Source organism: Mauremys reevesii, linkage group 5 (genome assembly GCF_016161935.1).
Source record: "Mauremys reevesii isolate NIE-2019 linkage group 5, ASM1616193v1, whole genome shotgun sequence".
Classification (NCBI taxonomy): domain Eukaryota; kingdom Metazoa; phylum Chordata; order Testudines; family Geoemydidae; genus Mauremys; species Mauremys reevesii.
The window spans coordinates 131,067,009-131,084,508 of record NC_052627.1 but is presented as its reverse complement, the minus strand read 5'-3'; the positions used below and the strand labels follow the sequence as shown (position 1 = coordinate 131,084,508).

The following is a 17,500-nucleotide window of genomic DNA, read 5'->3' as shown; positions in this document are numbered from 1 at the left end:
CCCTCTCGCCTCCCGTCGCGGCGGAAGTGCGTAAGGGTCAGGTGACCGGAAGCGTTCGGCGGCGACGGGGCAGGCTGATTCCAGGCAGGAGGGCGAGACCCGGCAACGGAGACAGCGAGCGGCGCGGCCCCGGTGAGTGCGGGCAGAGAACTCGGCCCGGGGAGAGGCCCGGACCCCCCACTGCCGCCATCTTGCGCCCCCTTCCCCGGGCGCGCGCCTCGCGAGTGTCCCTGTCCCCGCCAGGCCCTTCTCGGGCTCCCGCCAGCGCGTGCACGGTGCCCCGCACACACGTTACACGCGTGTCGTGCCCCGCCTCCCGAACGGCCGCGTGGCGTGTGCTCCCCGCGTGCTGCGCGTGCACTGGGCCGGGGCAGGCGTGCCACACGCGCATGGCACAGGTGTGCCGCCGCCCGTGCCCGTGCCCACGCGTACAGGTGTCCTGGCCAGGCGGTGCGCCCGGGTGACCGCCCCGCTCGCCCAGGCAGGCCCCGCCGCCACCTGGTGCTACCCCGCTCTGCAGCCGATCCCTGGCGCTGACCCAGGTGGTGATGCAGGGGCAGGGGCACGTCGCTTCCTGCGTGTGTCGTCCATGCCTGGTCGCCGGCTCATGCTGCCTTCTGTAGGGTGGGTCAGGGGCTCCTGGGGAGTAGCGTGACCAGATGTCTCGATTTTATAGGGACAGTCCCGATTTTTGTGTCTTTTTCTTATATAGGCTCCTATTACCGCTCATCCCCTGTCCCGATTTTTCACACTTGCTGTCCGGTCACTGTAGGTGACCCCACACAGTGCCAATCGCGAGCTCTTCTATCCGAAGTATAGCCTGCAAGTTCCCTCATGTGTCTGCCTTGTTCAACACCAGGTGGCAGCAGGCACCTGTATCTAATCCTCCATGATTCCTGGGTGTGAAGCGCACCCTGGAGCTCTCACTCCTCCAAATACTCTGAATACACAATTGGAGCAGCTCTGCTGAGCACAGGTGCTTTTTTAGTCATTCCTTTGTCCTTAACACACTTTACAGGCATTAGCTATACTCTTAACCAAACCTGAATCCTATATAAAATATGCAATTTTACACCTAATTTTAACATTTGGATCCAAATTTCCTGGTACTTGTTGGAAGATAATATCATCCCTTCCTTTTTTAATTTATGGGGCTAGCATAGTGTGTAATACACTTGATACATAGCAGTGAGACTGTAATAGGAAATGTACTCCAAGTGAGACTGACACGAAGATTTCTTAATGTTAGTTATCAGGCGTATACTTGTAATTTTTGAGTGTCCAAAAGTGTATTAGATGCTTCAGACTCCAGGAAAGGTACCGTTCCTGGCCCGTAGAACGTATAGCCTGAGGCTCCTGTTCTGCAACTTAATCAGCACAATTGGAACCATTTGTCATCCTTGGTGCTCCACAAGGGTCCACCCATCCAGATCTAATGCAGGATTGGAGCCTGTATTAGGCATGACCCACAAAATGAGGGTCAGAAGGAAGGGGCTGAGGAAGGATAAGATGGACAGTGTCATCTCTTGAGACTTCCATAAGACATGCATGCAGCATGAGGGGTCCAGTTATGTTTGCTCTTTAACTTGCTTCTCATACATGCCGCAGCAGAAGTGAGTTTCCAGGAGGGATTTGAATGGAGAGAAGAGGGGATGTTGGCAGCCTGTTTACACATGGAGAAGAGCATAGGAAGGAGCACAAAGGTGTGAGAGCAGGAAGGAACAAAGGGCATTGAGGCTGGCATGTGTCATTGGTGGTGGGAAGAGGGACCTATACAAGAAAATACATTTGGAGGAGGAAATGAAGGACTAGCTTGAAAGTTCATCTGGCGCGTTGGGATTCGAAGATGCGAGTAACATAGATTAAGTGATGAGCAAGAAAGGTTCTAAAGTGTCTTTCTCTCAAGACTTGGCATTTCTTGTCCACTGTCCCTCCCCCTCCCCTTTCTGTCTCTTCTCCATGTTCTTCTGTTGGCTCTCTGGAGGGCTAGTTCCATGGATTTGAAATCAAGGGACCGGTGAATAAACTCTTAACGCTACATAGCACCTTCCCAACGCACTTCTGATTTGTTTTAACCATTCTAATAGGGTTCCTAGCATGATTCTGCTGAGCTCTGTGACCCTGGGCACATCATTCACTGGCTCTGTGACACACTTTCCTCTGGGTAAAATGGGGATAACCATCTCGTAGGAATGTTTTGAAGGTTAGTTCACTAATGGTAGCAAAGTGCTTTGAGATTCTTGGCTAGAAGAGCAAAATAGATTAATTTATTTTTAATAGATGGCATCCCTTGCATCAATGAACATGTGCGTTGTTAGTGGAATAATGAATATAGGGCACACAGAAAAGACCAAAAAATAGACTGTAAAGAAACCTGCGTATCCTGCACTTAAAGTGGTCTGACAGTCAACAACTAGCTTATATTGGGCCACAAAGCTCACCTAATTCAAGCTCCAGCAGACTTCTGGAAGAGGAGCTGGTTTCAGAGATGGGTGGGCCTCTACTGAGCAGGTGCTTCCCAGTATACATGCTAACTACTCAGGCTACGCCCTTGGCCAGATTTTGGGCCTTACGAAGATCATACATCTACCATTCCAGGCTATCTATCAAGAGACATGGGAGGATGGCTCTATGTCAGTTACACTTAACTCCGGGTTGCCCTGACAACCCTAAGAGCTAAAAATGTTTTTGTTGTTAAAGGAAATCTTGAGGTCGGCAGGCATTGATAGGGAAGACCAGAGAAAAGATTCCTACCTGCTGTTGACAGTGGATTTGCTGGGGCCTGCATTGTGCCAATATGTAATGGCTATTTGCTTTATTTTTATTGTATGTGTACTGAGAGGTGGGGGGCAGTTGTTTGGTTTGTTTTGTTTTATCAGAGCATCTGATAGATTAGAGGGATTGGGTGGCATTCTCACACATAGGATGAGCTGTTGCTTTCTGCAGCATTAGCCAAAGTCCCAAGCACAGTGCGTTGCTGTGATTCAGAGCCATCAAGACTGAAGAAACCATTATGATTTTGTCTGATCTTCTCTTGGGCTACCAAAAGCATGAACTGTTATGAGGAAGCTGGTGTTGGGTTTAGCACTGACATCTAACTTTGTGCTGTGCTGACATGAACAAAGACACAGTTATTGCCCTAACCAGTGCGGTTTAGTCACAGATAAAGCATCAGACAGGAGTAGCTGCAAATGAGTTTTATCTACCCTTTAATATTTTTTTATTTAATATTTAATAAAATGTCCTCTTTTCTAGCAATCTTTTCTTTAATTCTTTCTAATTTCTTTTAGAATCTTTTTTTTTTCTGCTTTGATTTCTCAAGATAACCATTTCCCTTCTTCCTTTGCTTTCTCCTCTGGTCTCAGTCTCTTCACCCAAGTTGTTTTTTCACCTTTTCGCACTCTCCTGTTCTAAACCTCCTCCTGACACCTCCATGTTGCCATTCTTCCAGCGACAGAAAACGTGAGTGAGGCACCCTATGCAACATGGCTAAGAAAAGCATGATAAATGAAGCACTGTGAGAGGGCACTACTGGTCTATTTTTTTTATTGTTTCTACGCTGAGGAATTCTGCATAAAACTCAGCTAAGCATTTACTAGGCTTTTCTTCTTCTTCTTGTCATGAGTGTGACATGCTTGTCCTGAGTCAGGAAGCTCTGTTTGTATGCAGAGTCATAAAGGCATCCATAACAGCTTACTGTCCCCGTAGCCAGACGCCTTTGTGCAGAGGAGCACAGAAGCTAATACATGTTGCTGTTGTAGTGTCTTCACCAAACTTTGGCTTCTCTAATTACTTGGCATCTCACAGTTCCAGCACGTTTCTTCTAAGTAATGAAAGAAAGTGAGCTTTTAAGGAAGTTGAAAATGCTAGAAGATGGCTGTCTAATACCTCCTCGGGGTTAGCCACTCAAGGCGGGGGAAGTATATTTTACACAGAGCAGTGACCTGGTGCTGTAACTAATCACCATCTGACTCATCCTAAAGAGGCTAAATTGGCTGCTTACCCAGGATGGCTACACTAGATTTTTGTTTTGGCAATTTTCCCATCGTTGCCTTCCATCTGCAGTAGCAGTGGCGAGAGCGCTCTTATAGCCACGGCCCCGGGTGGTGACTAGCGTTTTAAGCACTACGTCATCTAAACCTATAGAAAACTTCCCCAGGCCTAAAGAATGGAACTCTCTTTGGTATCTTTACAGTTCTTCTGAGTACTAATTTTCAGTGTGTGATAGTGTAACAGCAGCTTGTGACTTTGGGGGGTTTTCTCTCATGCTTTTTATTGCCCTCCCCCTCCCCAATCTCCTTGATTCTAGGGCTGCTTTTCTTCTCTAGCAATGTGAACAGTCACTAACAGCAGCCATTTACTTTTGTTGTGGTGGTAGGGAGCCAATCCTTCTGGCAAGCTAGTTCCACTCCAGCTTTCATTCTGTGCACCACTTCATAAGAGAGAGATCCTCTCCCGTATCCACCTCCCCTCCCAATACCCCAGCCTTACATTATGTAGTCTCAGAATACTTCCATCTGTGGAGCAATGCTTGTCCTTGGGCCTGTTTTCAGAACTACTGGGGTTCTGGCTGGTGCTTCTTAATAGAATGGAGTCTTTTGAAACACAATCTAATGGAATTGTTAGAGCTTTGACGACACAGAGTTATAAAAATGTTAAAGGGACACTGTCAGCTTGAAATCTAATCAGTTTTAAAAATGAGTTAAAAGTACCTTAGGTCCTTTCACAAACTGAAGAAACAGAAATGTTTCCCCTAACCTGAGAGCCATTTTATAAGTTACCTGTAACAGTTGCGTTGCCAATCCTATCAATTCCATAATGCATCAGGTCTTCCATTTTGCAAAATAACTTGGGTTGTTGATCTTGGGTAGAGTTTGCATGTGGTAGTTTTGGACAGTACTCTCAGCTGCTGACTTGCAGGAAAACACCTGATACTCAGTAATTCTTTGTGAACCATGTGGGAAACCAAGACACTCTCACACCATCTAACGTACTATAGTGTTAAAGGTTATGTTTTTAAAAAATGCATCATGATAGATGGAAGCCACTCATTCTTCATCTGCCCTTTTTTCAGTACCTGGAGACAATTCTGAGCCCAGTAAGTTGTGATCCATGGCTACAGTGATAACATGCCGAAGATTTCCAGGAGGCGTTCGCAGCATGGTTGCATTTTCAACTACAACCAAGTGCGGGACCAAGAAGAGAATTCCTATTAGAAAACAAAAGGAGGATGGGAGCCCTGAAGTGAGTGACACAGATGCTAAAGCTGAGGCTTCTATCAGATTGCTGAACCCTCTGGAGTACAGAGTACTTTATAATCCATCGGCCTACACGGGAATCAAAACCACATCCCATCAGAATGCTGCTAGAAACTGTGACGATAGTAAAGGGCCACTTGAAAGTGAATTCTCCAGCATCAGTGCTAAGCAGTTTCAGAATACGTACATCATCACCTGTTCTCAAAGCCAGTCAAGCACAAAACACACCTTGCTGGATCTGAAGTTCCATAAAACTCTTTCCACACAGGCCAGCTCAGTGCCTCCAGCCATGCCGGAGGCCAAGGAAGACAAATTGCTAGACGCTGATGTGGAGGCCTATGACACTAAGGAAGACCCCAGACTGTTTCAGAAGCACAGGCCCGAATACCGATCTCTAAGTTATGACAAGTCCGAGACCTTGCAGGTCCTTCCTCTAGAAGAAGGTGACTTGATATTACATAAAGTAACTGTACTTAAGAGTCGCCTGATCCCAGGAACCATTGTGGAATATTTTTGTAAGCTGAGCTGTTTGCCAGTGGAGCAGCATGTGATGGTGAGATCCAATACTAAATTTATGATGCTGTGTCGTTACGGAGTTGAAAACATCCAGCTGTTTAGCATCTCAGAACTCACTGACATTTTAAAGGCCTTTATCCGTTTAGGCATTCCACCAACCCACTCCATGCTGAATGTGTATGAGACTGAATTTTGCCGTCGGGTGTGGGACATGAGCCTGGATCAGCTACTGCTGGTGGCTGACCTGTGGCGCTGCTTGGGACGCAGCGTGCCTCGCTATTTACAGATCTCCTTCAGTTACGTTAACTTGCATTGGAAAGACCTCACCTTGCCTCAGCTGGTTCAGCTGATTTATATCATAGGCGAAGGTCGGAGAGTGCCCCAGGATTTAATGCAGAAGTTGGAGACTTTAGTGTTGAAGTACTTGGATTCCTTCAACTTGGAGGAAGTGGGCACCATTTCCTTAGGGTTCTTCAAGTCCAACAGTGCCTTTTCTGAGCATGTCATGAGAAAAGTTGGAGACAAGGTGTCAGGCCAGATGGCAGACATGAGCAATTATGCTTTAGTGAATGTACTTAAGATGTTCCGCTATACTCATGTCAATCATTTAGAATTCTTGAAGCAACTTGGGAAAGTCATTCCTCCTCGGATTGGTACTATAGGCATCCAGGGTGTCATGCACATGACTCTTGCCTGTTCAGCCTTGCATTACCTCGATGAAGGGATTATGAATGCAGTAGCTTCTTCGTTGCCTTCCAGGGTGATGTATTGCCGTAGCAAAGATGTTGCTAAATTCTTGTGGTCATTCGGATGCCTGAATTATGAGCCGCCTAATGCAGAGAGGTTTTACTCCAGCCTCATAGAGCAGATGTACAGAAAGATGCATGAATTTGAGAGGTTCCCAGAACATCTCCTCACCTGTTTGTTGGCTCTGGCATTTGCTGGGCGCTTCCCAGATGACCTGATAGATTACGCTCTGAGTGCTGAATTTATTCAGTTAACCAGGGAGAGTAAATTTGATCTTAAAAAGGACCTGTTCACTCTTGATGGCAGTGTAGAGATCGAGTGCCCAGATTACAAAGGTAATCGCCTTACGCCACAGTTTCGGCAAGAAGTTACTGAGATGCTGTGGAATTTTATGAAGAAGGAAATCTGCATAAAGCCGGAAGTGACAGAAGCTCTCTCTCTACTTGAGGTAATGTTAGGTGGACCCCAGTATGTCAAACACCACATGATTTTGCCTCACACTAGATCAGATGATATGGAGGTCCACTTAGGCAAAGACCGAAAGCCGTTACCTTTTAACTTTGAAGCTGCCCCAGCAGCTAAAGGAGAACTGCAAGACATTGGAGTCAGTCTCACAGATAACTTAATGAATCAGCTGCTGAAGGGGAAGTCCAGTGGCAAGTCACTTGTGGGTAATAAAACTCAGACAGAGATTTGTAGCCAGAAGGAGGCAGTAGAACAGAAGCAGGCTCCACTCATTAGGAATCATTCTGCATTTTCATATGAGGTTCCTCTGACTGACACCATTTTGAATGTCTTGACCAAATCAAAGACCTCTCCTGAAAATCGTCCCTCCCAGCTAAGGCCGCAGCCCAGAGGCATGAAGCTAGCCATTCAGGTGTCAAACAGGAACCACTATTGTTATGGTTCTAAACAGTTGTTGGGACTACACAGCTTGAAAAGGAGGCAGCTACAGAAACTGGGATATGTGGTAGTCGAGCTGCCCTTTTGGGAATGGTTTCCTTTGCTCAGACGGACCCATTCAGAGAAACTGAGCTACCTGCACCACAAAGTATTCGACTCGATTCCTTAAGAATAACAGTGTCATCGAAAAGCTGTTTGACAAATTAATGCCTGAATCAAGTTCTGAAGGGGAATCTGCCTGGCTATACAGAGTGAAATAGCCATACAGATGCTTCTGTCTGTCTGTTTCTCATCACTGTTTAAAATGGTCCCTCTCTTAGAGTATACTTGGGTGGCTGCTTTGCAGGCAGAGACTTGACAACCATGTTAGCAGGTTCATCCTGCTGCCTCATTTACAGCTGTAAATCCAAAGCTTGTAAGGAGATCCCAGAATGGATTATATTACAAATAAAATCTCTGGTAACATACTCTTTTATCCACAACACCTTTTCCCTTCAAGCGAGAGCCGGTGGGTTTGGTTGCTCAGTATGTGAAAACCAGCCCCTCCTTCAGAGTGATGTATCAATGCAGTCACCTGGAGAAGAATTGGTGAATTCTAAATTGTGCACATGCCCCCTGCTACAGACACCTCTTGCCCCTGGGTACCTACCACACTGGTCTGGGTGTCAGGGAAATGGGCTTCCCTGTGCCTTGGCTCCTTCCAGTGTTTCTAGTTTACAGATGTATGGGAAGGATTCCAGGGCTTCCCCTTTCTTGGGCTTATAGCGAAAGTGAGGGAGCTGCGGAGTGGTCTGGGGCTGGGTTGACAGCATGGGTGCTGGAGAGGAGGGGGATGGGTGTGGGGAGGGAATGTTCTGTTGGCCATTGGTTTCTCATGCATGTGTGCACACACAAAAAGCCTTAGAGGGAACATAGGTCTTGGATCACTCTCAGTGGAGAGGCATTCACCTTACACAACCCCCAATTATGTTGGTACTAATTAGCCGTGTTGATGGCAGACTGACTCACATAGGTAAGGCTGAACAGCCTAGAAATACAACTATCCATCTTAAGTGGTTCCTCCAAGTTGGGGTTGAATCACATAGACCAGGCCGTGTGGCAGAAGCTTGTACTGCTGCTGTCTAGCATATCTAGTCTGTAGATTAAAAGAGGGTTTTAGTCCTCACCTGCTTAGTTGATATACTTAGTGCATCACATCTAAAATTAGATGCTAGAATCTTTGGGGGCAGGGAATAGGTCTTTGCTCTGTAAAGGTCCTCGCACATTTTGGAGCATTATGTAAATTATCATCTTCCTCTTATTTTATACCATGTTTTATTTTGCATCCCATACTAATAAACCATGCTAGCAGCGGGAAGCCTGTGCTGTCGCTTGGGTGTAATTGGTAAAGTTATGTGAGTAAATATGGGGGCGCTTATTTCCACGTGCTGTGATGCAATGTTGCCCTTTGTATGTGTGCCCCAAATTTTGTACCCAGAGTTGCACCCTGACTGGAGGCACAACCACCTCTTTATTAGTCCCCCTTCCTGTCATCAGCTGTCACAGTCCAACCACCACCGAACCTTTGGACTCCAGCATTCCCTGGTTCTCACAGGGCCCAGAGAGGATTGAACCTTGCAACATGCTACACAAAATGAGCTTTCAGCTGTTTCCATGTCTTCCTGCTGACTCAGCAGACAGTCTAGGCCTCTGAGTGACCATCCTGGAAGAAGTATTAGTTTGTGCGGGTGGCGAATGAGGGTTGTGTGCTGAGGGGAGTGTCTGTGTCTTTTTGGGGTTACTGTGCATGCCAGTTGAATTGAGTGGGTGGTTGTGGTGACTGGGGCATTGTGCTGGGTGCTCAACTGTGGCAGTTAGACCAAGCAATCCACCATCTCTTCAGTCTGTCTCCTACAACCAATGAGCTGTTGCTTGCAAAGTAGCTGTCATGTAAAGGTGGTAATTAGTTGAAGTACCTTTGATTCCCAATGGTCTAGGACTCCTGATAGAGCATAGATACGTGCCTTACTGTAGGGGTACACCAAACAGGTGTAATTCATAAAGTTAAAGAGGCTGAGAACTTAAAATTTGGATGGCAGCAGCCCATAAATCCCAGCGATAAGAACATAAGGCCATACTGGGTCAGATCAAAGGTCCATCAAGCCCAGTATCCTGTCTTCTGACAGTGGCCAATGCCAGGTGCCCCAGAGGGAATGAACAGAACAAGTAATCATCAAGTGATCCATCCCCTGTCTCCCATTCCCAGCTTCTGGCAGACAGAGGCTAGGGACACCATCCCTGCCTATCCTGGCTAATAGCCATTGATGGACCTGTCCTCCATGACTATATCTAGTTATTTTTTTAACCCTGTTATAGTCTTGGCCTTCACAACATCCTCTGGCAAGTAGTTCCACGGGGTGACGGTGCGTTGTGTGAAGAAATACTTCCTTTTATTTGTTTTAAACCTGATGCCTATTAATTTCATTTGGTGACCCTTAACTCTTGTGTTATATGAGAGAGTAAATAACACTTCCTTATTTATTTTCTCCACACCAGTCATGATTTTCTAGACCTCTGTCATATCCCCCCCCCCTTAGTTGTCTCTTTTCCAAGCTGAAAAGTCCCAGTCTTATTAATCTCTCCTTATATGGCAGCTGTTCAATACCCCAAATCATTTGTTTTTCCTTTTTCTGAACCTTTTCCAATTCCAATGTATCTTTTTTTGAGGTGGGGTGACTACATCTGCACGCAGTATTCAAGATGTGGGTGTACCATGGATTTATATAGAGGTACCATGATATTTTCTGTCTTATTATCAATCCCTTTCTGAATGATGCCCAACATTCTGTTCGCTTTTTTGACTGCCGCTGCACTTTGAGTGGATGTTTTCAGAGAACTGTCCACAATGACTCCAAGGTCTCTTTCTTGAGTGGTAACAGCCAGTTTTAGACCCCATTATTTCATATGTATAGTTGGGATTGTTTTCTAATGTGAATTACTTTGCATTTATAAACACTGAATTTCATCTGCCGTTTTGTTGCCCAGTCACCCAGTTTTGAGAAATCCTTTTGTAGCTCTTGAGTAGCTTTGTATCATCTGCAGATTTTGCCACCTCACTGTTTACCCCCCTTTTCCCAGATCATTTATGAATATGTTGAATAGGACTGAGCCCAGTACAGACCCATGAGGGACACTACTATTTACCTCTCTCCATTCTGAAAACTGACCATTTATTCCTACCCTTTGTTTCCAATCTTTTAACCAGTTACCAGTCGGTGAGAGGACCTTCCCTCTTATCCCATCACTGCTTACTTTGCTTAAGAGCCTTTGATGAGGGACCTTGTCAAAGGCTTTCTAAAAATCTAAGTACACTATATCCCAGAGATTTGGAGCAATCAAATTTTTGAATTGCTCCGCTCCAGCTCTGGGCATAAAACCTACTGGTCTGCGCTCCAGCTCCAGGCTCTGCTCCAAAGCCCTGCTATATCCACTGAATCCCCCTTGTCCACATGCTTGTTGACCCCTAAAAGAATTCTAGTAGACTGGTGAGGCATGATTTCCCTTTACAAAAACCGTGTTGACTCTTCCCCAACAAATTACGTTCATCTACGTGTCTAACAATTTTGTTCTTTACTATAGTTTCAACCATTTCCCGGTACTGAAGTCAGACTTACCAGCCTGTAATTGCTGGGATCACCTCTGGAGCCCTTTTTAAAAATTGTCATCACATTAGCTAACCTCCAGTCATTTGGTACAGAAGCTGATTTAAATGATAGAGATGTAACTGTAGTCTGTAACCTACCTCAATATAATGCGACCCGATATAACACGAATTCAGATATAACGCGGTAAAGCAGCACTCTGGGAGTGGGGGGCTGCGCACTCCGGCGGATCAAAGGAAGTTAGATATAACGCGGTTTCACCTATAACGCGGTAATATTTTTTTTGGCTCCCGAGGACAGCGTTGTATCGAGCTAGAGGTGTAGTAGTTCTGCAATATCACATTTGAGTTCCTTCAGAACTCTTGGGTGAATATCATCTGGTCCTGGTGACTTATTACTGTTTAGTTTATCAGTTTGTTCCAAAACCACCTCTAATGACACCTCAATCTGGGACAGTTCCTCAGATTTATCACCTAAAAAGAATGGCTCAGGTTTGTGAAACTCCCTCACATCCTCAGCCGTGAAAACCGAAGCAAATAATTCATTTAGCTTCTCCACAATGGCCTTATCGTCCTTGAGTGCTCCTTTAGCATCTTGATTGTCCATTGGCCCCACATATTGTTCAGCAGGCTTCTTGCTTCAGATGTACTTAAAAAATGTTTTGCTATTACTTTTTGATTCTTTGACTAGCTGTTCTTCACATTCTTTTTTGTTCTTCAATTTCTTCCTCTTTATATTTTTACACTTCATTTGCTGGAGTTTACTCCTTTCTATTTTCCTCAATAGGATTTTACTTCCACTTTTTAAGGATGCGTTTTTACCTCTCACTGCTTCTTTTACTTCGTTGTTTAGCCATGGTGGCACTTTTTTGGTTATACTAGTATGTTTTTTAATTTGGGGTATACATTTAAGATGAGCCTATATTATGGTGTCTTTAAAAAGTTTCTATGCAGCTTTCAGGGATTTCACTTTGGCTCTGCACCTTTTAATTTCTGTTTAAGTAACCTCATTTTTGTGTAGCCCCCCTTTCTGAAATTAAATGCTACAGTGTTGGGCTGCTGTGGTGTTTTCCCCACCACAGGGATGTTAAATTTAATTATATTACGGTCACTATTACCAAGCGGTCCAGCTATATTCACCTCTTGGACCTGATCCTGTGCTCCACTTAAGACTAAATCAAGAATTGTCTCCTCTTGTGGGTTCCAGGACTAGCTGCTCCAAGAAGCGGTCATTTAAGGTGTCAAGAAACTTTATCTCTGCATCTAGTCCTGAGGTGACATGTACCCAGTCAATATGGGGATAGTTGAAATCCCCCATTATTATTGAGTTTTTTATTTGTATAGCCTCTCTAATCTCCCTGAGCATTTCACAGTCACTATCTCCATCCTGGTCAGGTGGTCAGTATTATTCCCTACTGCTATATTCTTCTTATTAGAGCATGGAATTACTATCCATAGAGACTCTATGGTATAGTTTGGTTCATTTAAGATTTTTACTTCATTTGATTCTACGCTTTCTTTCATATGATGATAGAATGACTGAAACTGGTGATATTCTAAAGAAAAAGAGCTCTCAGCTATGGTTGTAGGGGTTTCCATCACTTCACACTGACTCATCGGACATCCTAAACTTCAGAGTGACAATCCCATAATATTACATAAACTTAGAGATATTTCAGTGTAGTAGAGGTAGTAGATCCTACTGTAATACTACACACAAAACTATGTCAAATGTCAGAATTATGGTTGCCTGTGCAACCCATTCCCTCCCCCCCCAAGTGCGATCATTTCTGCACCATCCCCTCCAAACTCACCATGTCCCAATGTCTTTGCCAGCTAGTCCCAGTCTCCACTCCTCCGGCCCAGCAAGTCCCTAGTCTCACCCCTCTGGACTCTTCCTCCCAGTCTCCTTGCTCTGCCATTCCCGGTTCTCCCCCCACACCAGGCTCCTCATCTGATTTTTTTTTATTTTTTTTTCTGTCCTTCATGCTGCCCATGTTCCCTGTCCCCACTGGATCCCGGTTCCAATTTCCCTCCCTGGCCTCATTCTAGTCTCAGTGTTCATCTGTCTCTTTTTGTCCCAGATTTTTTGTGCAGCCAAACCCAGTTCTTATCTGACTCCTCACCAGATCTGTCTCCCCTCAACCCCACTCAGCCTCTCTTGTCCAGCTAGTCCCAGTCTCCTCCCACCTCCTCATCCGATCCCAGTCTCCCCGCACCTATTAGCCCCTCGTCGTCATCCCCACACACACACGTTCAGTTTCGCTCCCAGTTTCTTTGCCCAGCTAATTCCAATCTTTCCCTCCCCCCCCATTGCCAGTCTCCAGTCCAAGTCTTCTCCCACCACATCCCAACATGCTCCTTGCTCCAAACTATTCACTCTTCTTCCATTCCCCCAGGTCCCGCTCTTGTCTCCTCTGCATTTGAATCAAGTAACCTCCTTCGCCAGGTTCCCCGGGCCCAACAGAGAGAGCATTGAGAGCCCAGGAGGGACAGTCTTCCTGCTCTCAGTTCAGGTGCCTGGACCCAGCATAGTCCACAGCAGGGAAGGTCCTGTCCATCTCTGGGCTGGAGCACACCCAGTGTGGATGGAATCTTTGGGGAATTTAGTTGCTAAAATAGAGTCTATATTGAGCATGTGTGAGCTTACTTTTTTTGAAAGGCTTTAATTTGGCTAAATTTGGGCAGATTTTCACAAAGAACAAACAAATTAACAGGCAAAAAACACATCCCTGTCCTAAAGGCCACTCCCCTGCCAAACTTCAAATCCCTGTTCCAAAGCATGGGGGCACTAGAGCTTTTCAGAGAAAACATAGCCATTAATGTGTGCAAATCATAATTTTTCCAAGCCTTGCTCTCAGAAACAGCTGAACTGTTCCGGCTGAAATTTAAAACAAAATATTCAGCCTGAAGCAGACGCCCAGTGTGGACCAAATGATTAAAGTTTGTCAAAGCTATAAGCAACTGAAAAAAGGATCTTAGGATGCAAAATGCTGGGCAACCTTAACAGTAAGTGGTATTACCAGCCCCACCTATCATTACTTTGGGGTTTGAAAGGATTGGTGGGGGTGAGGTTTCTCCCTACTCCTGTTGTAATTTTTCCCACTCCTCAGTGGAGGTATAGTTCACCTTTGCGCACAGAAGCTACAGTGCATGCAAACAGGCCTGACAAGCTTACCCTCTTGAGCTGAATAACTTTCATCTCAAATAGTAGCACAGTTTATCTTAAATCTCTAGTGTTTCTGCTCAAAGGAAATCAGTCCTTAAACTGAACAGAACATGAGCTGCTCAATTACCATAACGCGCGCAGCTCTGTCCGGGCACTTACCTCACAATGGATTGCCCCTCAACCAGGATATTCCTTGCCCCTCTCAATAAGGGAAGAGAATTCTAAGCTACATATCCTACGTGTCTGTTGCTCTGAGCTGTGCGTCTGTTGGAGCCACATCCCCTTTTGAAAATTACTATGAAGTACACTTCGTTCCTCAGTCAGAAATCACTCCAGTGGAAACAGTTATTCTGAGGTCACCTACATGAGCTGTACAACATTCTGTCCTGTGATACCATATGTGATAAATGAAGGCGGGGGAGGGGAGAGATCTCCCTTTTCTGAACGCCAGCCAGTTATAAAGTCCTTCTTAGTGGCTGTTCTCTGCTTGGCTTACCTATAAAGGGTTAAAAAGTCCCCCAGGTAAAGGAAAGGGAGTGGGCACCTGACCAAAGGAGCTGCTTTTTTAAAATGGGGGGGAAAACTTCCCCTTTGTCTCTGTTGTAGTTCTTCGAGAAGGAGGGGAACAGGGAGCAGTTATGCTATGAGAAGCTTTAAGCCAGGTATGATCATCAGATCATACCTAGAACTACTTATTTGGGACCCTCAGATGTGTAAGTAGATCAGGAATGTTTAGAAAGTCGCGATTAGGTTTAGTTCTGTTTATTTCTTATGGCTAGTGGACTCCTCTGTGCTAACCCCTGTTGCGTTTGTTTGCTTGTAGCCTTTAAGCTGAACCCTCAAAAAAGCTATTTTGGGTGGTTAATTTTTGGAAATGCTCCTTTAAATCGAGCAAAAGCCTAAGTTCCAGATGTATTTTCTTTCTTTTTTTGTTTTTAATAAAATTTACCTTTTTTAAGAACAGGATTGGATTTTTGGTGTCCTAAGAGGTTTGTGCATGTTGTTTAATTAGCTGGTGGCAACAGCTAAATTCCTTTGTTTTCCTTCTCAGCTCTTCCCTGAAGGGGGAGTGAAAGAGCTTGGGGTGCCCCACAGGAAGGAATTCCCAAGTGAGCCTTCCTGAGTTCCAAAAAAGGGGTTTTGCATTTGGGTGGTGGCAGCGTTTAGCAAGCCAGGGTCAGAGAAACGCTGTAACCTTGGGAGTTTAATACAAGTGTGGAGTGGCCAGTATTCATTTTTTAAATCCTTGCGGGCTCCCACCTGCACTCGAAGTGCCGCAGTGCGGAATCCGCCTTGATACCACACATCCCAAAAGTAGAAGAGACCAATTTGATCATCTAACCTGTCCTCCTGCATAACATAGTCCAGAGAATTTCCCAAAAAGAATTCCTAGAGCAGAACTTTTAGAAAAACATCCAGTCTTGATTTTAAAATTGCCAGTGATGGAAAGTCCACGATGACCTTGGCAACGCGGTAAGTTGTTCCAATAGTTAATTACTCTGTGTGAAAAATTTACACCTTATTTCCAGTCTAAATTTGTCTATCTTCAATTTCCAGCCATTGGTTCACGTAATACTTTTGTCTGCTAGATAGAAGAGCTTGTTATTAAATGCTTGTTCCCCATGTTGGTACTTACAAACTGTAATCAAGTCATCCTTTAACCCTCGCTGTGTTAAGCTACATAGTTTGAGCTCCTTGAGTCTATCATTTTAAGGCATGTTTTCTAATCCTTTAATCTTTCTCATGGCTCTTCTCTGAACCATCTCCAAATTACCACTGTTGGTAATGCACAGTCTGAGTTCTCTTCAAAAGCTGCTATGATCATATCAGCCCAAAGCTGATATTTCAGTGCTGGGCATCAGCATAGGAACCTTGCTAGATAAATAGATTGCTCTTGTTTTTTATATATCTATATTTTTCCCTGCTGAGATCCCAAAGTGACAAACTAATTCTTATATATGAGAAGCAGCAGAAACAGAGGCAGATGAGATGTTGTTTTGTTTGTATTACCATAGGGTCTAGGAGCCCCAAGTGTGAAGCAAGACGCTGCTGTACTAGGTGCTGGTCAAATACAGCACAAAGAGATGGGCCTTACCCTCAGATTGTAAGCTCTTTAGGGTATGTCTTCACTGCCGGCCGGATTGGTAGGCAACAATCGATCCAGCGGGGATCGATTTATTGCGTCTAGACTAGATGTGATAAATCCATCCCCGAGCGCACTCCCATCGACTCCTGTACTCCAGCTCGGTGAGAGGCGCAGGCAGAGTCGACGGGGGAGCAGCAGCAGTCGACTCACTGTGGTGAAGACACCGCAGTAAGTTGATCTAAGTACGTCAACTTCAGATACGTTATTCAGGCCTGAGTATAAGACAAGAGCCAACATGTTGATGCCAACAGACAGATGGGGGAGTACAAGGAAACAGTGAGACATTATTGGTCAGCATGATAAATAGTGTTCTCATCGCACCAGCACCATTCTCAAAGGCGTGGAGAGAACAATTTGTGAAGCTACACGCTAACAAATGGGACAGATAAGATAAAGTGGACACTCATACATATGCTTTCTCAAAGTATAAAAACAAGGGGACAATTAAAGGCAGCAAATTGGACAAGAAAACGTCTATGCAATATATAATTAACCTGTGGAACTCATTGTTGCAAGATACAGTTGAAGCCAAGAGCTTAGTAGAATTCAGAAAAGGCCTACGCACTTACACTGTACTATGGATGTTCTCAATAGATAGGGTAAAACATATTTTGAATGGGTTTAAACCTAGGATGTAAGCCAGCCAGAAACTGCCTGTGGTTAGGAAGAAACTTCTCTTATGAGCAGCCTCTAACGTAATTCTGCACTATAGAGTGGCTAGCGCCTTCCTCTCAATTATCTAATGCTAGTCCCTGTCAGACGTGGGTAGCTGAAATGGATGGGCCAAAAGTTCCATGAGATCTTTAATGATCAGGAATGGACAGATAGATGTACAGAGAGTTCTACATTTCGAGAGATGGTCTTTCCAGCAGCAAACCTGGCACTGCTATAGATTGCAGACCTGACACTTTTAAAATAAATAGAGACTTGAAAATGCCTCTCTGTTTATCTTATGTGAAATTGACATTATTACTTGTGAGCACACTCCTCTTCTTTTAACACACAAAGCCTCATCCACCCAAAACAATCAGGCAGGCATTGGTAACATAAGCTTCAAACTGACCCTGTCATGAGTGGCTTGAGATATTTTTTACATTGAATTTGGACTTTAGAGCCGATGT

At 44.9% G+C, this 17,500-nt stretch overlaps 2 protein-coding genes and 1 long non-coding RNA gene across 9 annotated transcripts in view; 2 read left to right on the top strand and 1 right to left on the bottom strand.

Annotated features, from left to right (window-relative positions):
• UBOX5 (U-box domain containing 5) overlaps positions 1–17,500 on the top strand; it is a 32,414-nt gene continuing 14,914 nt past the window's right edge. For 3 of the 5 annotated variants that reach the window (XM_039540102.1, XM_039540100.1, XM_039540101.1), the window contains exon 1: positions 1–132. The gene's annotated coding sequence lies outside the window, so the exon portion shown is untranslated. Of the gene's footprint in view, positions 133–872; positions 977–6,943; positions 6,970–17,500 lie in introns of those variants that run through there. The other 2 variants (XM_039540103.1, XM_039540104.1) reach the window with 2 other exon arrangements.
• Positions 3–8,238, top strand: FASTKD5 (FAST kinase domains 5). 3 transcript variants are annotated; one of them, XM_039540097.1, is made up of 2 exons: positions 3–132; positions 5,075–8,238. In XM_039540097.1, exon 2 carries the CDS (start codon positions 5,113–5,115, stop codon positions 7,591–7,593), a length of 2,481 nt encoding a protein of 826 aa, XP_039396031.1. In that variant the 5' UTR covers positions 3–132; positions 5,075–5,112; the 3' UTR covers positions 7,594–8,238. The 3 variants fall into 3 exon arrangements, with proteins under 3 accessions (XP_039396031.1, XP_039396032.1, XP_039396033.1); XM_039540098.1 differs by lacking the exon at positions 3–132 and adding an exon at positions 897–976; XM_039540099.1 differs by lacking the exon at positions 3–132 and adding an exon at positions 2,720–2,799.
• Positions 3,530–4,605, bottom strand: LOC120406005. The gene is made up of 2 exons (XR_005599036.1): positions 4,492–4,605; positions 3,530–3,823 (listed from the first exon to the last, which is right to left on the bottom strand). It is a non-coding gene; the product is annotated as an uncharacterized LOC120406005 (long non-coding RNA).